Below are 27,392 nucleotides of genomic sequence, written 5' to 3'. Positions count from 1 at the left end.
TTGTAGTTTCCTTCAGATTTAAAAGTAGCACATGTTCTCTTGTCGGTACTTTACATTATAAAAAAATGCGTAACACACCACTTTCATAAGACAGGTGTGAGGGAGAGGAAGCAGTCTGTCATAATTACAAGCAAACTCCTGCATATTGAGGATGTGTGTGGGTTTTTGCTTGTAAATTTAGACTTTGGACAAAAAGTTTTTTGTATCCCAAAAGAATAAGGCCTTGAAGATTAAAATATTATCACTTATTGAGTTACTTTTAAAAAAAATTAAAATATATAAAGAAATACAATGTCTGTATAAAATTTTAATGCTGGAAGTTACAGTAAATATGATCGGTGGAGACAAAAATGCTTTAAATAAAAAGAAGCAAATTATCTGTGTATAAGCGCACAAACACAACTCATGTCACCCTTGTAAAAGCCAGTACCCCAGCTGGGCCACCCAGTTATAAAGCCTGGACTCGCCCCAGCAGAGCAGCTTGGTTATTGCGCTATACAGGAATAATAAATAGAAATTTTAAAGCAAAAACAGAAAATGTTCTACAAAAAGCAGAAACTGTTTCATGTTAAAAAAAAATTATAATTCTCACTAACAAAGACTTTTAGTCATCCCTAGTCCCGCCTCCAGCCTCTTCTAAAAACAAAGTATGGGAGTTGTAGGATCAATGATTATATTACAAGTCAGGTTTCAGTTCCCACAACTGCAGTAACTCCCTGGCTTTTAAATTCTCCTTTGCTTGTGGTCCACCGTATCCCCTCATTTTATCAAATGGAGCCGTGACATTTTTGTAAGAAGTCCAGCAAAGTGAAAGCTACACAAGTCCAAGACATGCCAAAACCACATGGAGCAAGAGCAGGAGGAAGACGGCGGCCTGTGACCGAAGGTGAGACCGGCCAGAGTTGGCTGCCATCGGTCTGGTGAAGATGTACGGGTGTTCCTACAGACAGAAACAGAGATGATGGGGTGTTGTATCAGTCTCAAAGCATGCAGAGGATTACGTCTCGTGGTTTTGCAAAATTTACATATTTTTCTTTATGCATTTATTAACTGCATACAAATCAACTTGTGGGGCGCTGGTGGCCTAGCGGTCTAATTGCCCCACATACAGAGGCTATAGTCCTCATCGCAGAGGTTGCAGGCTCGACTCTCAACCGCTGCCATGTACTACAGGTCTTCTCCCACTCCACTCCTACTCCCCACATTTCCTGTCTCTCTTCAGCTGTCCTATCATAAAGGCAAAAAGACCCAAAAATATAACTTTAAACAAATCAACTTGTGAGATCTGAATTAGGCTACAATCAATAATTGATTTACTCATATTTATTTCATTATTTTCCTTTCAGTCTTTCTCAAATTATTTTTTGATGGTAAATCAGTTTCATGGGGACTGAAACTGGGACTGCTCTGAAAAGTCTGAGTTGATGTATTCTGAATAATAGGAAAGCTGAGTCGAAAATTAATGTTGTTGAGAAACTAAAGGATTAAAAAATAGTCTCTGTTTAAGAATAAAAGATTAAGATATTTTATGGGCATACAAAAATGGTTGTATAATCTAATGCGGGACTTTAACAACTGCATAATGGTTTAAATCATAAGCAAGTTTTGAAGCTTAAACAAAGAAGTTTACTTGTGCTGCTTTAGTGCAGTGAAAACACTGACCTACCATAGAAGGACAGATGAGACTGATGGGGTCAGAGAAACTGCTTACAATCATCTTTCCTCCTTCAGGCTGAAACTGTGGGGGGGGGGAAACACACTTGATCACTCTGTAGCTTCACTTGTTATAATATTTCTGCAAATAAAGTTTTGTAGTTACAGCACCTGTGTTCAAAAAAAGAACTTCAAATATCCAGATTTCCCTTTTTAAAGTTGTAACTATTTTTAACCTTTTAGGGAGAACTGATTTGATTGTTTCTTTTGTTTAACTGGACATATAGCGTGATATAGTGTGTATAGTTATTTGAATCGAACAACAAAAACTTAACATTGGGCCTCCATTTGAATAATAACAAATTGCAGTTACATATAAATACTGTTATATTTGTATACAGCAAAACCAGGCTGAGTTTTAGCCATAGACTGTATAAAATATGGACGTAGTATCCGTGACGTCACCCATCTGTTTCTGAAGAGCTGTTTTGAGACCAATCGGCGGCGGCAGCCATATTGCTTCTGTCAAGCCAGTGTGACGTAAAGAGGCCTCTGAGCCAACAGCTGCAGTGTTCCTGCAGGCAGCTGTGCCTCTCATTGGAAGACTCATAATCTCAATATCTTCGAAATTGCAGCGTTAGGAAAAAATTCACCCCCCTAACAGTGAGAGCACATCGATAAATGAGCTATCCAGACTACACTTGTCTTTTGTACCAGGCTGTAAACATGTTTATTTCTGCTGTAAAGATCAGCTTTTTCCCATTCATGTGTATGTGACTTCCGGTACTTCCGGAGCCAGCCTCAAGCGGATCCTCGATGAACTGCAGCTTTTAACACTTCAGCATTGGACTCATATTTTTAGACCGGAGGTTGCAGCTTGGTTTTAGCCCAAACAGGTTTCTAACCCTGTGCAGCCCACCCTGTCCTCTTTCTAACATCACTCTACAGACTCCCCACTCTGTTTTTTCTCTTTTCTTTCCCCCTTTCGAGTTTGGGTTTGATCGACAGTTAGAGCTATCGTGGAGCGGGTTGGTCTAGGACAACTGTTGACCCTCTCCAAAGTGTAGTGGGCCTCATTTGATGCCAATGAAGGGAGGTGCTCAATTGATAACCCCGGTGATGTACTGGCTCTCACTGCCCGTATTTCCCCATCTATCTTCATATTTGGGTTGTGGAGGACTGTAGGGGCCATGAGTTAGGTTACAAAACTGTAGAGCATTAATATTGGGATTAGGATGTAAGGGGGCTGGTTTCTTCACTGATAACTTTTCCTCCTCGTGTTTATTTCAAAGTTAATGGTGATTGATTCGAGGGCATATTTTTGTATCAGAGGTAGGTAGTGATATCTATATGTTTTGTGATACTGGACAAACTGGTGTGATTGTTAAGAGTTGAGCATTTTTGGGGAAAAGAAAAAGAAAATTTACAAATTGATATGGTCAATGTAGTATTACACGGGAATGTAGCTCAGTGGTAGAGTGCATGCTTTGAATGTATGAGGTCCTGGGTTCAATCTCCATGATGCCTCCTTCCGAATTACCCCCAATAAGTAATATCTTATTAAGAGAGATATCAAAATATAATAAAGAGAATAATTTAAATATATACAGTATATAAATCATTAAATTAAAAATAATTACATGCAATTTTGATGTAACAAAATTAGTTAATATTGCAATATTAAACGTTAAATACAGCAAAATAATCTCATGATCATAAGTAAACATAAACAAATATATATAAGTACAGTATATATATACTATAATAATGATTAGTATGTACAATGCAATATTAGTTTATTTATAGTAAAATAATATGGTAATGATAAAATAAAGACATAACATGATAAGATATAAAAACCATATATATACCATATAAAGCAGTGGGGAAGCAGGCTATACCAGGTCACCAGAGAGGAGGCAACATGACATTTCTGTACTTAATTACTCCTTCTTAGAGACAATGCTGTGATTGTTGACCTTTGACCTCTTGTGCACTTCAGTTTGAGTGTATTACTCACCATGTTGTTCCACAGCCCCTTGGCCAGCTCTTCGTGCCCCTTTATGGTGAAGTGGAAGCAGTCGTGAGTGAAGAAGGTCATATCGATCTTCCCACTCTGCTCAGAGAGACAAGATAAACACAGGTGTAGAGTTACTGACGGAGCGTGTTGTTTCTGTAATGTGACTTCTCTCTCATTTTCAGCCTCGTGTTAACAAAGCCAAAGGCTGCATCTGTCACACTCAAGAATTTAATGATTCAATCATGACTGTGTGTTGTTTCACACCGACTCATCTCCTGCCACGTCGTTATTGTTTTGGCCTTTTGGAATGACAATAGATTACCGGAAGACGGGGAGGGTCAGCGTGTTTCAGAAAGGGCTGAAGAATGACTGCAAAGTCGTCTCTGAAGAAGCGATCACTGTTCAGCAGCCCCTCAAGCCTTTTCTGTGAATGGATAGAAAACAAAATCAATACAATTGCTGTTTTTCTGGAACCAGATGTCAATTAAAGAGAATATGAAGTCAATTAATTATTTTGGATACTTGCATCAGTTGCATTTTCATAAAGAATCTCACGATATCTTAGAATGTGAAATAAAGGGTTGAAATATTGGTGACATTATTGACAACATGCATGTCCAATAAACTAACAAGTAAAACTGTACCTGGAATTCAAGATTGACTTCTACCAGTTCCCGCAGTTCAGGAGACCTGGCAACTGGCTCAATCAAGCATGAGCAGAAAGACCTGAATGAAAGTAAAAAAACAAAGAAAGAGGGAGGTTACCCTTTTTTAGATTGTAGCTTTTAAGGTAGTCAGAAAATCTCTCCTAGAGAAACCAACGCTTTAACCCTCAGGTGTTATGAACCAAGACCCTATCTCTTTTCCTTCATTTCTTTCCAATATTTCATGCCTCTATTTGACTGCATATGACTGAGACCGCAATCCTTTTACGTCTAAGCCTTGTGGCATTATGTCTGGAGTCCCTCATGGTTCTATTCTGGGTCCTCTTTTGTTCTCCTAACATCGGGTCAAGCAGCCCTGTGATTTGCTGTTATTGCTTTACAACAACTAAATACAGATGATTCTGGACCAACTTGTCATTTCCCTGGTAGAATCGGATTCAAGTCACTGGTTCTAAGCTACATTGCTACATCCTTCATCTGATCAGGACACTTGAACCTTACACTCCAGCCCATCAACTAACTCTACTACTGCTACATTCTACTCTCCCAAAGTGAATGCTAAACAAGCTCATCAAAATTCAGACTGATCACTGTGCTAACTGATGCATGGAGGAACAGGCTCCCATTTGACACCAGGACAGCAGAAACTCTACACATCTTCCATCACAGACAAAAAACTCTCTGGTCACGACTGCACCCAGAACCAACAATTCAAAACACATCCTCCTCCTCTTGCTATTGTTCGTTCTTTTTGACTAGTTTGATGCACCTGCACGATTTCAGCATGTTTTGATTGTATGCTCATGATAAAGTACACTCAGTGAGAGTGGTTGTACTTAAAAAAACAGTTGCATAAGTTGCATACTGAGCCACAATGAGCTTCCAGAATCTTCCTCTTGTCATAGAGTCATCCTAGTATTACATTTTTTTTATTTTAGTGTTTAGCTTTTGGCTTTATTGATCGCTGAAGAGAGACAAGGCGTGTAGGGAAGGGAGAAATGCATCAAAGGGCAGAGAGCAAAAGCCTGCAACCACGTACAGATTTTGCTTCTGTACACAGGGCACCTACTCTGACTGAGCTAAGACAGTGCCTCAAGTGTGAACATGTTTGGTAAGTACAAACAAACTTTTCCTTAACTCCCTCCATTTCTCTGTCCTTCTGTATCTTATACCTTTATCTGTTTTGCACACAATGTATCTTTGAGTATGTAGGAAAGCACTATCTAATTCTTATCAATTATTTCTTGAATTATTTGTTGTGATAAGCTGTGGCTACATTATCTTAAAAAAAATTAAAAAACCTGGCACTTCTTCTGGCACTAGATAGCAGAACCTGAATCAACTTAAAGCACTTTGTCGCACTTACTAAGGTTTTTCCCTCCAGTCTAAATCCTTGCTTGTGTTGTACGTCGCTTATGACAAAAGTGTCTGCTAAATGAAATTGTAGAATTGTAGATTATGTCGCCCCCTGTGGACAAACTAGAATGATATCTCTTTGCTAATCTTGTTCTGTACATGTGTAATAAATGTTTTCTGACAAAATATCTCATCCTGTTTACTTTTAACAGTCAACTGTTTCACTCATTTTGAACTTTTGCAGAGGAAAATGTCATCAAGGCTGTTTGTGCTTTGTCTCATCTGATATCTAACCCTGTGGCTGTGGTTACAAGCATCAACAGTACAGAAATACTCATCCTGTCGCTGATGGTCGAGTTTCCTTTTTTTTAGATTGTAGAGGACTCGCTTTTAATTTCAGTCTGTTTCATAATAAGTTAAAAACTCCTCACAAGAGATTTAAGTTACTTTAAAGTGGCCCACCTTTGGAGTAGACACCCAGGGGTAGGTTTCTGCACCTCCCTCAGAGTCTGCATGGGCAGAATCTGAACAACATTCACGATCATACGAGGAACCTGCAGCACAGCATGACGGAGACTAGTGATTTCCAGCATTATACACCATATGCTCACTAATACAAACATGTCTTCTTTTCTTTCACTTTACCTCATTCATAAGCATTTCCAAGGACACTGTCATATAGTGAATGAAGTTATCCACTGAGAATAGAGACTATAGAGACAAGCAGACTCTGCAGATATTAATGAAATATTTTTCACTCTGTGAAAAGCTGTTTTTTGATTGAACTGTAGCCATTTCAAAAGGAACGACCGACCTTATCTTTGCAGTAATCACAGATATCGTTCATGCCCATGAGAATGGTCAAAAGCTTCCAGTCCTCTTCAAAGTTTACACCCTAAAGAAAGGGACAAAGGAGGGAGACAGAGTCTGAATCTGATCTATAAAAAAAAGATCCAAGGGCAACACTTGCTTTTGTTCAGGTTCAAAAACAGCTCGATAAACTCAGTTATGACACAATTGTACCTCATAACTTCTCAGTGTGTCAATCAAATGTCTCGTCTGGCCAGGAAGGTTGCTAGAAAGACAGAAAAATATTGACTTTTTTCAGAGATACACATACATAGGGCCAAAGGGGAGGCGTATATGAAAACATGATTTCTCAGAAGAGCCTGAGGTCCGATACAGAGCAAAAATATGAACAGCCCATTGCTGTGTCCCAATCAAGGGGTAGGATCCTGCAAATTCACAGCCTGCGTAGACCACTCAGGCTGAACTGAGATGAGACGGTTTGGTCTACAGAGGATTTTCTGTTTGCGTCACCAGCTGGTCCAGCTACACTTGCGTCAACTAGTGCTGTCCCCGTCACCTGGTCACAAGAAACCATCTGGTTAACTTGTTGAGATTGCTTTCGTCACTTAACTTTACCACTATCACACTCCTTGTAAAGGTAATTTCAAGTTTCAGGGCGTCCGTCTTTTTCAACATATGTATCACTCTCTGTTTCCCTGAGTTTAAACCATGATATACAGTGAAATGCTCGACAGCTTGACAGTTTTCTCGTTTGTACTGGTGTGCAAAGAATCAGAGGACATGCCGGGCTGTGAAGGATACACCCGATGCATCCTCTGCGGCCCTGTTAAAGTAGGACACGTTTGTGGAGCCTTCAAAATGGAACAGCATTCGAAGCGCTGCTGTGACACAACTGGTATTCAAACGCCCCCTTTTGAAGGATGCATCCCCTGAATTGGGACACAGCTCATATTCTATCACACTGAGGAGTCTTTACAATGTGTTGTGACCAGTCACAGCCAGGTTGAAGCCGGTTTCCGTGACAGGAGCCTGCATCCCGTGGACCGTCTTTCCAGGAGCGGCACCAAGCAAGTTGGGATTGAACAGCTTGATGATGTCTAAAAGGCACCATTGGTAAAAGAAATGTGTGAGGATGACGTAATGGGTTATTTCTGTAGTTATGTAAAGATGTTACCATAAATTGTATTGAAAAAAATATATATAATTAGAAAGGATAGCTGATTTATCATCATTAATTTAAACATCTTACTTGCCAAAGTAATGGCTTCTTGAAATGAGCCGTAGCCTCCAATGCTGCAAAATGAGGAAATTTAGACAAGATGTTATTAGCACCAAAACTGATTAAGTTTATCATTTATTAATTCATATGAAAGTGATTAAGTACAGATCTAACATAAGAGTTCTGTCACCTCCATGACACATGACGAAACTCAATAGGAATCCCGAGCACATTAGTGGCGTTGGCACCTATGGCTGTCTGAAAAAGGAACAAACGTGGGAAGAAGGTATGTTCAGGACTCCATGAAAATGAGGAAATCTCAATTGTCTGATTTATATTTTACATTACATTTGTTTTATCACTGCAGCAATGTCTTTCATATAGTTTCAGATGGATTACCGACATTTCAGAAGTCATGCTTTTGCTTTTTAAAACAAGACAAAGCGGGAATAGAAACAAAAAACATCTCCTACCGTCAGAGAATCCCCCAAGGCTGCGATGACTTTGATATCTGCAGCCTTCACATACTCAACTAGAGCAAAGGGGTGAAAGAAAGTTAAGGATGAGAGAAATAGGATGCATACAAGGTTTAAGCTCTTAAGATAACCAGATTTGTAAATGCAGAGGGTTGATTTGATTTAGATAGACCTGAAGAGGGGACAGAGGGAGAAGGACTCATGTCGGGGCAATGAAACGAAGGATGTCTGAAGCTCACTGGTCGAGTTTTCTCTGGAAACTCCTGATAGAGAAAGAAGAGAGATCTCGGTGTAAGGTTTTCACTTTTCAAACAATTCTTTATAGAAACAAGTTAAACATATAAAGAATTGTTTGTTGGAGACACAGACTTAATAAAACACTTTTCTATCTTGGTTTTTATTTCTGCCTCTTCCTCTTTTACACCTTTTGTATTTCATGTTTGTCTTTGATCTGATACAGATATACTTGTTGAGAACATAGTAATAATGCATGCTGCTGCTACAGTTCGTGCTGCCTGGACAGTGACTTGCGTCTGCTGCTAAAATAAATAAATAAATGAAAAAGCTGGCTGTTCAAAGAGAGCTGTATCAAAATGTATTCATGGAAATATCCGTGGTCCAAAGTCCTCTTTTCAGATGAAAGTACAATTTGATGTCGTTGGGAAATCAAGGTCTAAAGAAGAGTGGAGAGGCACAGAATACAAGGTGTTTGAAGTCTCACAGTCTGTGATGATTTGGGGCGCCATGTAATCTGCTGGTATTGGTCCACTGTGTTTGATCAGGTCTCAAGTCAACACTGCTGTCACTCGGGAGAATTTAGAGCACTGCATGCACTTCATATAGGCTGACAAGCTTTATGACTTAGCACCTCCCAAAAACTCCTACCAAATGGTTTGCTGACCATGATGTTACTTTGCCAGCCAACTCACCTGACCCAGCCTCCACAAAGAGAATCTGAGAATCTCACCACAACCCGATGAAGACTCTGAGGGTTGAAACCGGTTGGTGTTTTCTTTTTCTGTTTACTACTTTGAATACGTTATGCCCCATAAGAATTAAAGGCTCTGAAACCTATTCCTTGACCCAAGCTTGTGTGCCTGAAGACCGCCCCCGTGGCTTCCCCCTTTTCTTCCCCTACTAGTTTTTTTGCTTATTCCTTCAAGAGCACCTGGCTTCTACCAAGAGTTTACCACATTACCTCCCTGAGCACATGAAAACTTTGTTTCTATCTCCTTGAGAGAAGCTGTGTGGTATTTATCAAGAGTAGGATGAAAGACACCTGACCTAAAAATACAGACGAGCATAAGATCACAATCAAAGCAACCTGGGCATTGATAACACGCAAGTAGTGCCACAGGCTGATCACCTTTATGCAGTGGTGGACAGTAACAAAGTAAATTTACTTGAGTACTGTACTTAAGTACCTTTTTTGAGTATCTGTACTTTACTTGAGTATTATTTTTGGGGATACTTATTACATTTACTCCACTACATTTAGAAGACAATTATTGTACTTTTTACTCCACTACATTTCTATCGGTGCTGTAGTTACTCACTACTTTTGCTTTGAAGTCAGCTCATGAATTTCCTTCTCATGAGCAACCATGGTCATATCTTCAGTCCGTGTTAGAGGTTTTTGAAATGAAGAATGATACGTATCGTTTAAAATGTTCTCCCTGTTTCCCACTCTGCCCAAACATACAAACATTCACTGTCCAACCTGAGAAAGTGTGTTGAGCTACATAACATTTGTTTCAGTCTAGATGAACATTTCAAACTAAGTTGTCTGTGCTTGGAGTAACTTAGTTTCTGTTTTTATTCTATGGTATAGTTTTTAGAGATTTCAAGTAATGGTTTCTAGATAAACATGATGTAACAGTATGTACTCCTAGGTATTTTTGACTGCACTTGTGCTTTGTGAAAATACAACATTCTGAGATATTTTAAGAAGCACTTTGAATACTTAAGTATTTTTCAAAGCAAGTACTTCAGTACTTTAACTCAAGTAATAATTTGACAGAGCAACTTTCACTTGTATTGGAGTAATATTTGACCTGGAGTATCTATACTTTGACTTAAGTAATGAAGCTGTGTACTTTGTCCAACACTGCCTTTATGTCACGTAACATTGATGCAGTAATTTGAGGTAAAGAAGCCCCAACCAAGCACTGAGTGCAAATAATAAACTTCTTAGGAGTTTGAATTTCTGTATTTTAAATATATATTTTCTATCTTAGAATATATTGTAATAATTTGTGGATATCATGAGCTATATGCCAAAATCAGTTCACCTTTTGAAATTAAATTGACAAAAACACTTTTTCACAATAATCTAATTAATGAACTGCACCAGCCTGCCAATTCATTAAAAATGAACAAAAGGGATCCGTTCAAAGCAACATAAAAAATAATGTCCGTATGTGTATCAAGAGTTCATTTGCAAAAACAGATCTCCGTTTTTATAAATTTTCAATTAATAAAGTTACATTTTTAAGATACAGCTAATTAGCAGTCATTTTGACTTAGTAAAAGCCACCCAATTTCCATTGATTGATAATACCTAAAGCTAGTAATAGAAAAATATGTTCTTTGAAACATTTTTTTAAATTCATAAGTGAGTCATCTGTTTTAGCAAATGAAATCTTCGTATATCTTTCTAAGCAAGCTATCAATGAAGGCCCTTTAGTTATAGTCAATTTCAAGTTATCCAGCCTGTTAAAGGCTAAAACGAACTATTTTTCTACCACCATCAACAACATTTTTCTGTTCAGTGATAGAGCAGATGTAGGCAGTACCTTATTGAGGGCCTCCTGGCTGTAGTGTCGTATCCCCTCTTCATACTCCCACCACCAGTCGTTGCCTTAAAGGGAAAGAGTATTTTCAAAGTAAATGGCACCATAAGCCATGTCTTGAATGCTGCATTAAAAAAAAGGTAGATTTCCTTGTCATTTACAGCTAAAAAAACAGGCTCTGTAGTCATTTAAAAAAGCAATATGCATTTACTTTGATCCCAGTTGTGTTAACTCTCATAACAACTCCTTCATTACCAGTATATCAGCGTATAGGCCCTACAAACAATCTGTGTTAAAAAAGAGGGCCTAGTTTTAGAGGCTGTTGTAACAATAATCCAGGCACACAGGCTCACATGTGCCCTCCTGCTTGTTCTAGCACTTACCTTTGACAGAGGGGGATGCGAGCATACAAGTTGCCACAGCGATCCAAAGCCACTCCATAGTAGTGCGTACGGGCCAGTCAATGGGTCCCCCCTACAGACCCACACAATGTGATGCTCAGCTTTACAGCGCTGTCGCTTTGTCTGTCGCTCAACCTCTCAAAGCTGAGTGACATCCTGCAGGCCCAATGGGAGCTAATCTGAAGGTCAGCAACACAAAGTCGGAACAATAACAAGACTTAACATGTTTGGGACAATGCAAGGTTTGTGATTTAAAAATAACCTTTTAAAATAAACTTGCAAAGAATGAAAACATCTCAAAACAGCAGTTAAATATCCATATATCATTTATTATTTCTTTATAAACTTGTATCTGCGATGGTAAAAATGCAGTCAGCTCGACAATCTTTACCAGTGTTTCACTTTAGACAAATTGTGTTGGTTTTAACGTGTGACAGCGGGAAACTACTTCTTCTTTTTCCTCCTACAGACAACATTTTATACCATCCTCTTTGACTTCATGCAGATGTATTGGCAGATGACTTCTTAATAATTCTAACAACAAGCACATATTGTGGAATCAAACAAATGGTCTCCATGTGGCAAAATCAGAAGTTACTTGTCTTGTTTTGATAAATACCGTCTGGTCTAAACAAGACCTAGTTTTTATAGATTCAGGCCTATCTGAGCTGCAGAGTGTAGGCAGAGCACACAGCTCCAACTTGGACTTTTGGTGAGGGGGTGGAACTTCTCACAAGTTGTGTAACCAAAAACACACACACACACGCTCACGAAATAAAAGGATTCACTTCCTCTTATGTAGAAACAATCCAGAGTTTGAGATCCTGTTATATTTAAGGCTGCTCCAGTTCTGCCTCAGCTAACACAAGGATTAAAAAAGCAGGCTTTGTGGGATGAGACGAACCAAACGCAAGCACAAGAATGAAAAACAAGAAATGGCTGTTGTTGGGAAAAAAAATACCACACAGATGTACTCTCCGACTTGAATAAACAGATCTGTGACTGGACTCACTATTGTTCTTGAAATCGCAGCACTCTGCTCTCCCCCTGCTTGGAGACCGAACAGAATGTCAGGATGAATTTTCAAACAGGCTCTGCATTAGATTCCAGCCACAGATTACGTTTGACTCGAGCGGCTTTTTATCTCCAACGCTGGATGCTTGGCAAACCTCCTCATTTGCTTAAAATTGAATTATCCCTCCAGCCTTTTCAAACAAATACAACCCACCCAACAACAACAAAAAATCAAACCGGTTTCTTGTTGTTAAACCAGTGACACAGCATGGCTTTGAATGGTTTAGCAGTTACTAACAAAAAGTGCCTCTATTTGAGCTGCAGAGGAATAGACCTGATATGTCATCTTAACCAAATCTCTAATAAATGTAAAAACTTTGCACAACTTGCTGAGTCATAAAGTGTCTGAAACAAAGGTGCCTAAATTAAAGTCTGCAAAATAATGAGAAAAACATGCAGAAACATGAGTTTCTTTAGCAAATTAAACTATTAAAATTATTATTTTTCTCTTGCCTGTAGTATTTTTTGAAATACTGCTCAAGATTAGGACTGAAGCAGCTCGACTGGATGTGATTTTCACAAAGAAAGGAGCGTGAGGAATAACTAACGCACATATCAGATTCCACACACGTCGACTTTTTTGATTAGTAAAGTCCAAAAAGCCTTAAATCTGGCAGCTGCGAGACAGTTTCCATGTTGATGGGGACAGGGGAGATTCTGGCAGTATCCTGAGTCACAGATTACCAAGTCCAATGTCTGTGTTTCCCTCTCTTCACCCTGTTCGGTAACATTGTCCACGAATACCCCCTCGCTGTCTGTCTTCAGCTAATCTGAATTGGAGAACAGGAGTTGTCAGACTGCACAGTTCAGAAGCCACCTCAGTTTGTCTTTAAGCCTGTGGAGGGGAGCGGGGAAGGTGGAAGAACTGGCACCAGCGTCTGTCTTTCACTGCTCTCACTACGTTCCTCTCCCTCTCACTGCTGCTGCTGCTGCTCCTCCTCAGGCGCCGGGCCCTGGGGTTGTGTTTCTTCCTGGCCCTGGGGCTCAGCCGGGGCTTGTGTCTGTTCCTGAGGCGGTCTAGGAGGTGGGGCCGGGGAGGGTTGAGGCGCGGGAGCCGGTGGGCGAGGGGGAACTATGATTTGGTGCTGGCGCTGTCTGTAGGCGATTACTGTACCCAGCAGCAGGGCGATGACAGTCATGAGGTAGAGGTCCCACTCTGGGCCCAGGAGCTGGTCCAGGTCCACCTGAGAAACGAGCTCCTTCAACTGAACAGAGCCAAAACCAAATGGAGAGAGATGGAGGAAAAAAGACATGCCATGATTAATTACATTTTCCTCTAATGAAGCTTTTAACTCTGTTAAGTGTCAACTCTGAGTTTCTACTTCAAAGCCAAACAGTCCTGGCTGCAGCTGAGGAGGAGAGTACTCACATTAAGATCCTTCAGGTACTGCAGAGTGTAAATCAAACCCAGCTTGCACAGGGCCAGAAAAACTGGGACCTGGGCATCAGGGCTGGCTTCAGCAGCCATGTCGTAGAAACGCTTGGCTAGATGGATGTCCTGCAGAAAGACAGAGAACAAATTTCAGTGTTTCCAGACAAGGCTATTTATCTTCAACAAGTGGACCACATGGGACAATTCCTGGGAGTTCAGGGGACACACAAGCAGTTCTGTCCAGTAATGTCTACAACTACTGTACAGGGTATATGCTGGAATCCTGAGGTTAATTTCAATACCTTTTTAAGACTTTTTTAAAAACCTTTCATAAAATTTTTAAGACCTCATCGCGACTTTAAGCTGTTGTTAGCAACACATCTATAACAGTTGTAGTTTGCAATTTAACAGAAATGAGGTAAGCTGAGAAGGAATAAAGCTTGAAAGAATAAATTAAACTAAAAGCAGGTTTATTGACATTCCCACATCATGATCAACATTTAGGACATGTGCTGGAGATTGTGTGATTTGCTTTCAATCAGCTTCTCTGTGTCCATCAGCTCTGTGAGCTTTTCTTTGTGCCTTCATGTAGTCACAGTACAGTAACTCAAGTAAAGGATCTATGTTTTTCCCCTAACCATAGCACAACTACTATGACAGTAAAGTGATGGCAATGTTAGTTTTGCGCATGTATATTTAATCTGCGTAATGTGCGGTCACAGGCGTGTTAATATCGGATTTTACACCGCGGCCCTAAACGTAACTCAACCAATCAGCAGCATGGACTGGAACTATGAAACTACAGTACATTAATAATCCACTGAGACCTCACATCGCTTTAGGTATCGCGATGAATTGACGGTCCTTTCGTTACGTAAATATAACATTCAGCGAGTTTTAGTGAAAAAGGACTGAACGCAGCGGGTTAAATGTGTTTAATCTCCTCTTTTGCAGACCATAAGCGTCATAAGAGATGAGTTTGAACGGCTATGAGTGGCGCAGATGCACATTAGTGAAAACAAACAGGAGCCGAACAAACCTATGAGTCGTGCACAGGGTCATTTGAAAGTAGGAGGGGCAGCTGAGGCAGATAATACCTCATAAAATCGCGATTAAGATTTTTTAAGGGCCTTAATTTTCCCACAATTGATTTATCACCTTTAATACTTTTTAAGACCCCGCGGACACCCTGCTGTAGCTCCTGCACTTACCATAAAATGATAACGTTATAAATGATAATGGAATGAACACTTTCCTTTTCTGTCGATTACATTTTACATAAATTAAACTGAAATCTTTTGGTTTATTTCTTGTTGCTGCTGGTCACGTAAATGTTATGACTTGAAAATTCCAAATAACTGATGCAAGACGGTAGTTCATGAGGCCTGTTGTGATCATACAGGGAAACAGATGTGAACAAAACTGAAATTTAGATGAGGAAACATGGAAAGCAGATTGTTCACCATCTGGAAGGAAACATGTCGAGGCAGACGCAGCAATAACAAACTGTCAATCCTTCATCTTCAGGAACTTGAGGTGAGATTTTAACCGTTACAGAAGTTTAGGATACCTGGTTGATCATAAACATCACTGTACTAGTAAGAGCTTGAGTGTTTATCATTGCTTAAAAGCACTCTCACTGGCTCAATCTCTTTCTCTCATTGACTCTTGTGGCCCTCTTAAAATTCTGGCATCATCACCCAGATTGCAAATCCTACAAATCAAATAAGCTTTATGTTATCAGGCAGCCCTAATAAATCATGAAACCATTAGGATTGTTTAAATTTGATCTGTCAAACTCAAAGATTACCAAACATCTGTTCCTAAAAAGGTTCCACACTAGATCAATCCCCTGACTCCTGTCGTCTGATGCCGGCTTTACTTTTGCCCACCTGTTTGATGCCCAGGCCTTTCTCATGCATGTAACCCAGGTTGAACATGGCCTGAGCGCTGTGCTGCTGCTCTGACGCCAGTCTGTAGTGGATGACAGCTGTCTCGTAGTCCACGTCTGTCCCATAGCCGTAGAAGTGGTAGTCCCCGAGTTTGATCCTGGCCACAGTGTAACCTGAAAGGAGATGGGTTTTAACTCATTGCTTCATTTTAACCATTAAAAGGGGGATCATTACAAAAGGGGGATCATTACAAAAGGGATACTACATGAATCTAGCACACGTGTTAAAACTGATGAACCGCAGAGTGGTTCAAGGCTGACCTTGTGCTGCAGCTCTTGTCCAGTGTAGCAGAGCACGCGGGTACGTCTCATTCTCACTGAAGATCTTCGCTCCTTCTGTAAGTTATAGTCCAAACAAAGACAAAAGACATTAAAGGGTGATGTTCGTTCTCCTGAAGTTGGTGTATTATAAATATTCTTAGGACAGAATTATATAATAATACACAAAATAACTTTTCACCAAATGTGCCATCATTAAACCCAGATGAAAAGCAACGGACAGCTACTGCCATGTGATTCATTTGAGGCAGACGTGTAAATATTTTCACACAAATATTCACTGCTTCATTATCAGCCAGTCACAGAGCAGTACAAAAAAACACACACTTATAAGCCTCCATCTACAAAGCAAGAAAGTAAACTCTGACAGTCTAATGGTAGTTGAGACACTCATGGTTTTCACTCAACATGACAGATACGTAATGTTTTCTCTTACTCTGGTCCAGAACGAAGGCCACGTTGCTCTGGGCCACCTCGTAGCCCTGCTCAGCCAGCAGCAGATACTGGACCAGTGCAGCATCAGTGTCCCCCTCCTTAAAGCTGCCGTAGGCCATCATGAGACGCTCTGACCACCGGCCACGCTCACACACATTCTTAAAAAGCTGCAGTGAAGACACAGACACACAGTGGATTACGGAATGAAAGATGGTGAGTTTAACTTCAATGGAGGAACTACATAACATATGTAAAGCAATTGCTGAAAGACACTCTTCCTCTTCCTCATTTCAACACAATAAAGGGAAAGAAGCAGCTCCAAAGTGTCTCACCTCCACAGCAGTATGGCAGGACCGCATCACTCCGGTACCCGTGGCATGCATCTGGGCCAAGTTGTAGAAAGCCAGGATGTGGCTAGCCTGCGAGGCCAGGTTGAAGAATTTAAGAGCCTGCTTGTAATCACGCTTCACGCCAATGCCGTCTGAGGAAAGACAGGGAGACGAGAATAGATATGAAATATGAAAATGATATCAGTGAAGAAAAACAGACAAACAGAGTGCAAGTGAAGGAAACAGATGATTCTAATATTTAGATGTAGTATGGTCTACTAGATATAAGAAGGAAAGTGAAAAGCTGTGACAGGAGGCAGATGTGTAGATGTACACACGGACTCACTGTAATACATAGTTCCCAGCTGGAGTTGTCCGTCCACCCAGCCCTGCTCTGCTGCCTTCTGGAAGTATTTCAGTGCCATCTCGTAGTTCTGAAACACAAAACACACATTTCAGTGATTGCTGGGATTTCTACATGAGGGACACTCTAATGTCTGAAGTTTACATTTAATAGGAGGCCACTGAATACGATTGCAGTCATAAAAAATTTCATTTGAATAAAATTGCCAAAATTTGTGGTTCATAGGTTTAAAAAACAAAGTACTAACATGAGCCTGAGGGAGGGGTACCCTGAACTAGGGCTGGGCGATATGGGAAAAAATCCTATCACAATATTTTTTTTCATATCAGCCAATATCGATATGTATCACGATATAAATCAAATCACTATTTTGTCTAGCTTATATGATCCGTTACTCATAAGTGAGTTGTGAAGATATCAGAAGGTTATTTTTTACTAGGTTCATTTTTTTCCCAGAGGTTGACTTATTCTGAATTTTGTAAAGTGTTGAGGTTTCTCACCACTTGGACCCCTCTTCCATACAGGTAGGCCATTCCCATGCCGCTCTGTCCCACTGGATTACCCTGAATGAAAAAAAGGCAAAAAGTAAATAAAAGGGAAACTGAACAACACAAATAATTAAATCAGAAACCTGCTCTTCTCCAGAGGTTGTAACGGAGACACAAAAACTAAAGGGTTAAAAAAGGCTGCACATTTTGAGACAAACATTAATTCTGTGATTTTATTCCTACCAAGTCGGAGGCCTTCTTAAAGTACTGCAGCGCTGTCTCGTTGTTCTGAGGGAGGTACTCGCTGCCCTCTGAGTACATCTGAAGGTCAGAAGAGGAAACATCTCTTAGAAATAAAGAGCATGATGCAGTCCCTCACACACGAATCCACCACATAAGCCTAGAAGAGACTATTCGCTTTTTTCATCTTGGACTGCTTCTCACAAATCCTCTCACAGGACTTCATACATATTCATAATGTTGATAAACACAAGTGGAAGCAGATGGTGAAAAAAAACACATTTGAAAATGCTCCAGTGATTTTAGCAACATTTGGGAGAATGATGGTTTTGGACTGTAATCTCTCACTGAATACTTTATAATAATTCAAAACCATCTCACTCACCTTGCCAAGGAAAGCCATAGCATGTGTGTTTCCTGCGTTTGCAGCCTGAGTGAAGTAGTCATACGCCCTCTGTTGGAGAACGATTAACATAAATATATTTAAATGTGAATACTAACACAAGGATGCAACACTTGAAAGCAGACTCTCCACAGTCGACTGGTTAGCGGTTGAAAAAGAGCATGAAACTCAAGCTGCCGATGATCTTTGATAAAAAATTCCATTTAAAAGAAGAGATGACAAAATCTTTAAACAGATGGATTTAAAAGTTCAATTGAAAAGAAAAAGTAGATACAGAACAGAAAAAAATTGAATCACTCGTTAAGATCATCTAAACAAAAATACTCAGAGAAAAACATCTTGTGTTTCTCAGAGTGATATGAAAACCACATGGAAGGTCATCAATGACATCATAAATAAAAATACAGACATTACAAGTTTTCAAAGTAATTTAAAAGGGGTTGACAAACACTTTACAGATCCTTTTAAAACGCAGCAAACTTTTATTCTCAACAGTTTTATTTATGCATTTATTATCTAGTTCAACTTTTAGTCACTTTTATTCTACTTTATTTATGTGCTTATTTATTTATTTAAAGTAAAGCATCTTATTTTCTTTTAATGGTTTAACATTTTAGTGTTTTATTATCTTACAAATGTATTTTATTTTGGTGATTTTAATTTCCTGTGCTGAGTTTTAACATCTTATTTTACCTCCAGTGTTTCCTCATTAAGATATCATGAGAGCGTTTCCTCAGTTCGTTCAGCAACTTCTTTTTTCTTTTTTCTTTATTCATTTTATTTTTATTGTTTTTATTACTATTGTTGCATATAATGTGTTCTTAACCTTAGGATTGTGGGGTGGGTTTGGGGTCAGGGCTGGGGGTGGTATCTTTTTCTTAATTTATTCTATTTTAGGTTGTTTTTATGTACGGCACTTTGTGTTACAATGCCATTGTATGAAAAGTGCTTTATAAATAAAGTCTGATTGAGTCTGATTGATTGATTTTCAAACAACAAATGCATTTAAGATACGCCTTCGTCTGTCACTTTCAGACAAAATACCATGAACCCTGCTCTCTTACTCTGGCTTTAAGAGTCCCCTCACTACATTTTATCTTTCTCCCATTAGTGAGTCTGAGCTTGTAGGAGTTGTGCACAAACTCAAATTAACTGTGGCAGGTCATGATGAGCTTAAAAAAGATGCCTTCCATATATCACCAAACCAATCCTTCATCTCTCTCTTTTGAAGCCGCCTCGTTTCCATATCAATTTGAATGGGCTTAAGTCATTCCACTATTAAAGCAGATGATCCATCCTTATATTCAAATTACAGACCAATATCTGCTTTTACTTGTTGCTCGAAAAGTCTGTTTACAAATGCTTGTTAAAGTATCTGCATGGAAACAAAATTGTGTGTGCCCATCAGTACGGATTTTAGAGCAAGTCATTCAACCTCAATGGCTGGAATTTAAACTTGGAGTGTTTGTTGATCAACCCGAGGCATCTGATACAAACCATTGTGATATTTTACTGCAGAAACTTTCTCTTTATGGTTTGCATGGAGCTGAGTTGTTATGGTTTAGAAGCAGCTTATCAACAAGAAAGATATGTATGGCACTGCATAGATTGATTTCTTGTGGGGTGCCTCAAGGCTCTATCCTGTGACCTTTACTGTTTCTATTATATATAGTGACTTAAAGATGACTTATCTAAAGTGTTTGACACTGAATTAGGTAAAGTGGACACCTGGTTTAAAGCAAATAAGTTATCACTCATCATCATCATAATAGTGTGTACTTGATGTTTAGACCAAGGAATATTATTCTTTGTTGTCTTTCAATATAGTCACAGCTTACTCAAAGTATCCTTTCAAAACGCATTTCAGTTTAACTCTTAAATCCATGGAATAGTTTAATCAGTCACTTAAGAAGCTGCACAAACTTCAACTCATTCAAGAGACAAACTATAGAGCTTCTGTTAGATCAGTTAAACATTGCAACATGATAGTTTTTGGCTCCTCCTGCACATTTCTTGTCACTAAAGTTAGTGGTTAGATAATGTTGCATTGACCCCTCATGTTGGTTTTATCCTGGCTCTTGTTATTAAGTCGTAAAGTTTTCATACTTTCATATGTGCAGTACAATACATAAATAAATAAAATATTTTGATCACACTGTGCAATAGATAAGTCTTAAAATGTCACCTGAAAATTCTGTTCAACTCCCCGTCCTCCATGCAGGTACAGCTGACCCAACCCCACCTATCAGGGGAAGCAAAAAAACCTATTAGCTTTAATGACTTGTAATATTTGAAACACAGAACAATGCAATATTGTAAAAAAGACAGACAATGAGGACAAAAAGAGAACAAATAAAGATTCTAATGCAACTCAGACTCAGGCTGTAATAAATTAAATGAATACAATTTGAGTCATAGACACTGAGTAACACTTTACCTGCGCCTGTACGTCCCCTTTCTCAGCTAGAAACTGATAGTACTGGATCAAGTCCTCCTCCAACATCCCACTAGTGGATCCAGGGTTTTCCACCTCATCCAGCAGCCTTATCCTCTGCACCGCTGAGCCCCCTGTCAGGGACACATCACTGGCCACTGAAGGGGTTGAGTTGAGAAGAGGCAGATGTGAGTAAAACAACATTCATTTTGTAAAAAAGAAACGGACACATCCCACCTGAAGGTCATAGAAAAAAATACTGCAGTACATGCTCACCTTGATTTGCCACAAGCCTGTAGTGTGTCAGCGCTGACTCACAGCTCTGGGGAACACCTACACCTCCCCAGTATCTGTATCCCTAATAAAACAACAAGAGGACATAACAGTGAGTATACTTTCAAGTAAGATGACAATATACCTGCATTACTGACCGACAAATCAACTCACCAGAACCATGTGAGCCACCATGTTTCCCCCCAGGGCACCAAAGGTGTAGTAAACCAAGGCCTGAAAGAAGGAAGTGGTTTGCATGTGATATGTTCCAGGAGAAAAGACACTTCACATCACGTTTTGCAGAAATTCTGTGCAAAGTAACAGGAAGCTTTAACTGAAATCATACAGAAGAAGAAATTACCTTAGCCTGACTTGAGTTGACACCAAGTCCTGCTGCATAAAGAAAGCCGAGAGCCTGTGTAAAAGTAAACAAAAGTTACACAACTGATTCTCTGAGGACAAATTATCAACACAGTTCATCAGATCTCAGGTCAAAATGGTTTCAACACTTCCTCATGTGACATGTGAGTGAGCATTCTGGATGCTTCTTTTTACCGTCTGAGCTTTGGGTGAACCCTCCACGGCGAGCTTCTCAAACATTTCTTTGGCCTTGGTGACGTTCTGGGTCATGTAGTCTCCAAACAGCATGGCGTACCCCACCTTCTCCATGGCTTTCTGGTGACCTTTCTCTGCTACTTTCTGCAGCTTTTCATATAATCTGAGGCAGAGGGAGGACACAGGGGAAGTCAGATTGACACAAGCATTTAAAAAAGATGTGTAAATAACTTAAAACAAACAGCAGTGTGACACCTAAAGTAAATAAGGATGTGGTGAACAAGGTCACATAGAAAGCACAACTAAGAAGATACAGCTACAACTACATCAGATCAGATGATGTTGTTTGAGAGGTTCAAAAGAAGCATGACGCTACATGATGAGTGACTGTTTGTATACAGCAGGCTTATTGCTTTTTTAAGTTGACTGACTGTGTTACAAAATGAAGAGGACAGGTATTTTTCAGCTGAGCACCATCTTCATTTTTCCAAGATTTTCTTTTCAGATTTGTCAGGTTTCAAGACTAAACTGATTATCTGGTTGAAGGGAGAATTGGGAAGTTTATCTTAAAAGACATGTTTATGAAAACTTTAACCACATCAAGGCAAAGTATTCAATTTTTCAAGAATGACACCACTTAGGTTGCAGCACCATTCATTGTTAACAAATCCAGATGGTTTACGCAACAATTCAGAAGGTTTAAATTGATCACAGGCGTCCAGAAAACACTGCAGTGCATCAGAGGAAACTCACTCTTTCTTCTGGGTCTTCCTTGTAGTGGCATTGAGCATCCGCAGGATAGACTGATACTGCTCCTCCGTCTCCTCCACCTCCAGTCTCTGCTGTGCCTGCTCCTCCGCTGAGTGACAGAGAGGAAAGCCAATAAGAACATGGAGATGAAGGATTTAAAAGCTCTGCAGCAGCAGCAGCAGCAGAGTGAGCAAAGGTTATTTTGGAAATGAAACCATGATATACCCTCAGGCTTGTTTTCATTTTTAGTTTCAGGGTTTTTTTTCTCATCATCAAAACAGAATATTCAAACTTCCATGCAAGGGAGATTAATTAATTTAAAATTTGACTCCCACTTTGTTAAACTGTAATCATACCAAATCTGCTTTTTGAAAGTGTTTACTTCCTTCCTACACTGCAAAACCATCTGCCTGAGGAGATCCAGTCTGCTGAGTCAGTGAGCTCTTTTAAATCCCTTCTTAAAACACACTTATCACAGAGCCTTCCCAGATTTTATCTGAATTTAATTTGACTTTATCTTATTTTAACCACCTTAAGCTTAACCAGCTCTATTTTTATAGCGCATTTCATACACGAGGCCATCTCAATGTGCTTTACACTAAAAGATTAAAAGCATTGGTAACATGCAGACACGCATAAAAGAACACAATTAAAATGACAAATATGATAAAATAATTTTGTTCCTTTAGAGTTATTTTAGGGGAATTGTATGTCTTTTAAAATATGTTTTATTTCTTTATCTTGATTTGTGTGTTTTTATGATCTGCCTGTTTTATTTTGCTGCCCATGTAAAGCACTTTGTAACTTGGTTTTTGAAAAGTGCTCTACAAATACAATTATTATTATTATTATTATTATTACTGGTCAAGGCATTATGTTGAAGACTTACTCTCACAGAATCCCCATTTCTTCTCATGATCGTAGTCGTAAGTGGTGGCGCACCACAGCCGTCCATCTCCACGTCCGTCTGTGGTACAGTCTGAATACTCCTTCCCCTGGAAGAGGAAAGGGAAGATGCAGGGCTCTCCATGGGCCGTACCCCCATTCACTACGGGAACTGTAAATGGGAATAGAAGTTTAAAATGCTGTTAAAGATAAGAAATTACACAAAAATATGAAGTAAAAAAAGTTTTAAAAATCCTTCTCAATTGTGATCTCTTTCAGTCTGTGCAATAGTTACAGATGTATAACTTTAAATTAAATAAGTAATTATTTCAATAAATGTCAAAAATATCTCCACATTTATAAAACCTTAATATCACGCCTGAGCAAAACACAAGCAAGAAAGCAAGACGCAGCAAACTGTATAAAAACAGGCCTCAAGAAAGATGATGTAACTGACTGCAAGAGCAGCCACAGGTGCAAAGGACTGTTTATTTCTCAGGGGGTTTAACCGTTCATCTCATCTGGCACTGCCCTGAAACCACACGTGCCTGTGCTCGGAGTCAGCTAAACTGAAGAGGTTAACATGTCGAGACTCAGCGAAGCTTGGAATCACACAAAACAGTTCACAAAAGCAGATGTCTTTAAGACGTAGTTAAAACCTGGAGACATTAGAGGGTTGAGACTGAAAGAAGAGCCACACGAGTCAGACATGCTTCAAGGATCAGTCGAGATGTGCTTAAAATATACTCCATGGAAATGTACAAACACATCAATAACAACTTTAAGGTCTTCAGTTCAATAAGTCATACAGAGTCAAACCCTGTTTTATTTACATCAACCCTATTTAACAACAGGCATTTGTTTAAACAGCCTTTTTAAGACCTTTAGGTTCAAACAACTCAAATGATAAGCTTGCATGACATTTTTAATGTTAGTCCTGTCCCTGTGAGTGACAGTGTGCATGGAAAACATCATATCCTCATTTCTAGTGAGGATGTGGCCAAATTTTCAAGTATCAAGGCTCTAATTCACTACTCATCTATTCCTGGCTTTAATTCTGAAAGCAAAAACAAAGTTCGAAGTTTGTTTTGTTCAGTGACTTAAAGTGTGCAACACATGATCTCTGTCTTACACAGACAAGGATGCAAACATAAGCCAAGACTAAAAATGATAGATATAAAAAACAAAGCCTGATGGCAAATAATCAGAGAAGCTTATAAATAATTTCCTTGCTTACAAGAAAAGTAAATCAGGAAAAAGACAAGTTTTCAGATCAAGTGCCAGATTAGACTCCAAGCAGGACCAAAGTGAACTGAATTCCTAATCATGTGTCCTGTGGTTCCTTTTTTCACGCTGCACAGCATGAAGTCTTCACAGCTCACTGTTTGAGATGCAGTTTGAGTCCTTACCCTCTTTAGGTTTGTCCAGAACTGGAGGAGGTTGCTCCGGCAGGTCCTCCTTCTCCTCTCCCTCCAGTCCATCCTCAGGAGACCGTTTCTCTTCTTCTGGTTGGGACACATCATGACCAGAGGTCACAGAGGCACCAGCCACAATATCTCCTGTTACGTGAACATCCTCTTCATCCGACTCTGGGTCATGGTAAGACTGGAGGGATGAACAAGAAGTTATTGCAAAGAAAAAGGTCGACTAGAAAATAGGTGCATAAGGAAAAATCTATGAATGGCTGTCATACAGACAAGTTTTGATGAAGACATTTTTCTTAAAGGTCAACATATCGTGTAAACAAATTAAACACTTGAACAACACTCATGTAAATGGAGTCAACTGCATCAGATCCAAGCAATAATAAGATACTAGATGACAGATATAACCAGAGTCAATGATGCCAGCGGTTGTTTCAAAACTAACCCACTTGGACTTTGTCTAAATATATGAAATACCTCCTCTCTTTTTATATATGTGTGTGTATATATGTGTGTGCGTGTCTATATATGTATAAAAATTCATATATGTATATGTGTATCTTTTTTATTTTATCATGTCTTCTTTTTAACTATATCATGAAGTTTAGAATAGAAAAGAATAGCCTTTATTTGTCATTGTCAGGTGTACAATGAAATTAGAAGCGCTGCTCCTGAAGGTGCATGTTATAAATCTAAATTTTAAAAAAAACGGTAGAAAATATTTATAAAAGACAATAAATTATAGAATAATATCAAACAAATGTCAAATATACAGTATACAGTCAGATCAGGAGAAGAGGTATTTGATGGGCTGCTTATCCCACTATAAAATGTTATGCTTTATTTTTAAAAGATACACATATGGGATTTGCAGATGTATCATCTCTTTTTGGCCTATTTGTTTTTTGTTCCTCTATTCTTTTGCACGTTTTTGTTTAACTTTATTTATGTATACTGTGTCTTAAGCAAAGATATGTAGGGGGTGGGGGGTTAAAGGGAAGTCAAAAGTTTTTTGTGGGTGTTTTGCACTCAAAAATGAAAGCAATAAAAATAATATTGAAAAGAAAAAAAACTAACCCACTTTCAGTTTTGACTTGAACCTCAGAAGCTGAGCAATGAGGTGGTCGAAGGCTTGAGTTGCTAACTTTAATACCCAAAATAAAACAGCTCATAAGTTACCTTTAGCTCTGGTCCGTCATCCACATGCTGCTCTTGATCTGAAAGGTTAAAATATGTCAGAAACAAAAACAGTGTTTACTTGATACAGACATACCTGTCTGTCAAACATACACAGCTGCTTGCACCTGCACAGAATGTACAGTCACTTCTGCCCAAGCAGATATAAAGAAGCCAGTTATACAACTCTGACATACTTACCAGCTGTTATTCCTTTGATAACAACCAGCAGCAGGATGGTGAACAAATAAAAGGATCCTGCCGACTTTAAAAACCTCTTATAGCCCATTGTTGACAAGCTAACACTCTGCTAGCTGTAGCTGCTGCTGTTTCTATCACTAAACATCCAGTAACAGTAGAGTCACACTAAGACACGCAGCATTAATACACTCATACTCATGCTCAGCAACACGAAACCGCACTCTCCTTGCAAAACAACCCCGGATATTTTAGTTACAGAAGCTGTCCAGCGAGCTAACACATTTCAATGCTTCTAAAGTAGTAACAGGCTGAATTAACGTTTAGCTGCTAGCTCCCAAGCTAGTGTTACACAGCCCCGCAGAACACCCTGCAGACCGTGATAGATTTCCGAAAGACACAACTCCTTGGTCTCATGAACCTTTGCCAGGAACCACCTGATACAGAACAAAAAAGACACCCGAGAAATGCAAACTATTCTGCCTTAGGTTTTTATCAACCAGCTAGTGCTAAGCTACCCATGTTAAGCCCTCTACAACTGATAGACACTTCCTATTCTCACGTTTCCACCAATCACAGCGCGTCTGACTTGACAGGAGCCAATGGGCGGCGGTGGAATATGTACCAGCCAATCAGGTGCGTACACAGTTATATTCCTCGATGATGGGTTTGTCCACGACACCAAAACACTGAAGATAATAATCATGAAGGCTGAGGTGGTTACCTAAAACACAGTAATCGTTGTGTATCAGTGGTACAACACCTGACTTTGAGTTGTGCCATCGCAAAAACAATTACACATAGTTGCACGGTATTTCAGAAGGGAATTTGAGATGAGTTGATTCAATTTAATTTGAGTTTATTTGATTAGGAAAATGTTCATTAATCAACATTTAAACAGTGTGCCTCAATGTAAATATGCCGGAATTTGGCCCTCTAAGATACCCACGTTAATGTTAGATGCTCCAATACTAGACTGAGGTGTATCTCCTTCAAAACTCCCCAACTCAAACTACTGACATAGTACAAGAACTGTTTTACTTCTTCTTATTCATTTATTCTATTTTCTTTCTATTTTACACATTATTTATTTATTTATTGTTATCTTTTATTTATTTGTTTGTGTATGTGTATGTGGCTACATGTGTATGTATATCATGTGTGCGCGTGTATACACACACACACACATATACACACACACACAAACACACACACACACACACACACACACATATATGTATATATATATATATATATATATATATTTTTTTTTATTATTATTATTTATTTTACTTTTTATATGTGTGGATTTAAGATGTGCTTCTTCCTCTATTTATCTTCCTTAGTGCACCAGGGATTTTTTTGTGTGT

The 27,392-nt window shown here is 39.1% G+C and overlaps 2 protein-coding genes across 2 annotated transcripts; both read right to left on the bottom strand.

Annotated features, from left to right (window-relative positions):
• On the bottom strand, positions 1–11,432 carry LOC117824585 (phospholipase B1, membrane-associated-like). Its single transcript, XM_034700117.1, has 16 exons — positions 11,375–11,432; positions 10,995–11,059; positions 8,372–8,462; positions 8,197–8,255; positions 7,914–7,981; positions 7,754–7,797; positions 7,481–7,601; positions 6,718–6,769; positions 6,509–6,589; positions 6,340–6,405; positions 6,157–6,248; positions 4,318–4,399; positions 3,996–4,097; positions 3,674–3,769; positions 1,667–1,738; positions 1–940 (listed from the first exon to the last, which is right to left on the bottom strand). Exons 1-16 carry the CDS (start codon positions 11,430–11,432, stop codon positions 815–817), a joined length of 1,275 nt encoding a protein of 424 aa, XP_034556008.1. The 3' UTR covers positions 1–814.
• Positions 11,433–11,700: 268 nt separating this feature from the next.
• sel1l (SEL1L adaptor subunit of ERAD E3 ubiquitin ligase) lies at positions 11,701–26,588 on the bottom strand. The gene is made up of 21 exons (XM_034699311.1): positions 26,026–26,588; positions 25,828–25,865; positions 24,634–24,829; positions 23,229–23,396; positions 22,343–22,448; positions 21,590–21,752; positions 21,396–21,449; positions 21,209–21,268; positions 21,038–21,119; positions 20,765–20,919; positions 20,513–20,569; positions 18,310–18,378; positions 17,928–18,005; positions 17,697–17,759; positions 17,179–17,266; positions 16,836–16,984; positions 16,505–16,670; positions 16,051–16,125; positions 15,731–15,903; positions 13,836–13,964; positions 11,701–13,671 (listed from the first exon to the last, which is right to left on the bottom strand). Exons 1-21 carry the CDS (start codon positions 26,111–26,113, stop codon positions 13,381–13,383), a joined length of 2,448 nt encoding a protein of 815 aa, XP_034555202.1. The 5' UTR covers positions 26,114–26,588; the 3' UTR covers positions 11,701–13,380.
• Positions 26,589–27,392: the final 804 nt, after the last annotated feature.

This window comes from Notolabrus celidotus, chromosome 13, assembly GCF_009762535.1.
Source record: "Notolabrus celidotus isolate fNotCel1 chromosome 13, fNotCel1.pri, whole genome shotgun sequence".
Classification (NCBI taxonomy): Eukaryota; Metazoa; Chordata; class Actinopteri; order Labriformes; family Labridae; genus Notolabrus; species Notolabrus celidotus.
This window is presented reverse-complemented; position numbering and strand designations above follow the sequence as displayed.

What these genes read in the sequence shown, in the direction of transcription:
- LOC117824585 (XM_034700117.1), bottom strand. Translation starts at nt 11,432, where the DNA reads ATGGAGTGGCTTTGGATCGCTGTGGCAACTTGTATGCTCGCATCCCCC. An exon ending in TCCCTCTGTCCCCTCTTCAG is followed by an intron (nt 8,256 to 8,371) that starts GTCTATCTAAAT and finishes CCTTTGCTCTAG; the next exon opens with TTGAGTATGTGAAGGCTGCA. An exon ending in AGAAGCCATTACTTTGGCAA is followed by an intron (nt 7,602 to 7,753) that starts GTAAGATGTTTA and finishes GGTGCCTTTTAG; the next exon opens with ACATCATCAAGCTGTTCAAT.
- sel1l (XM_034699311.1), bottom strand. Translation starts at nt 26,113, where the DNA reads ATGGGCTATAAGAGGTTTTTAAAGTCGGCAGGATCCTTTTATTTGTTC. An exon ending in CTATGGCTTTCCTTGGCAAG is followed by an intron (nt 18,006 to 18,309) that starts GTGAGTGAGATG and finishes TCTGACCTTCAG; the next exon opens with ATGTACTCAGAGGGCAGCGA. An exon ending in CCTGCCATACTGCTGTGGAG is followed by an intron (nt 16,671 to 16,835) that starts GTGAGACACTTT and finishes TCTTCACTGCAG; the next exon opens with CTTTTTAAGAATGTGTGTGA.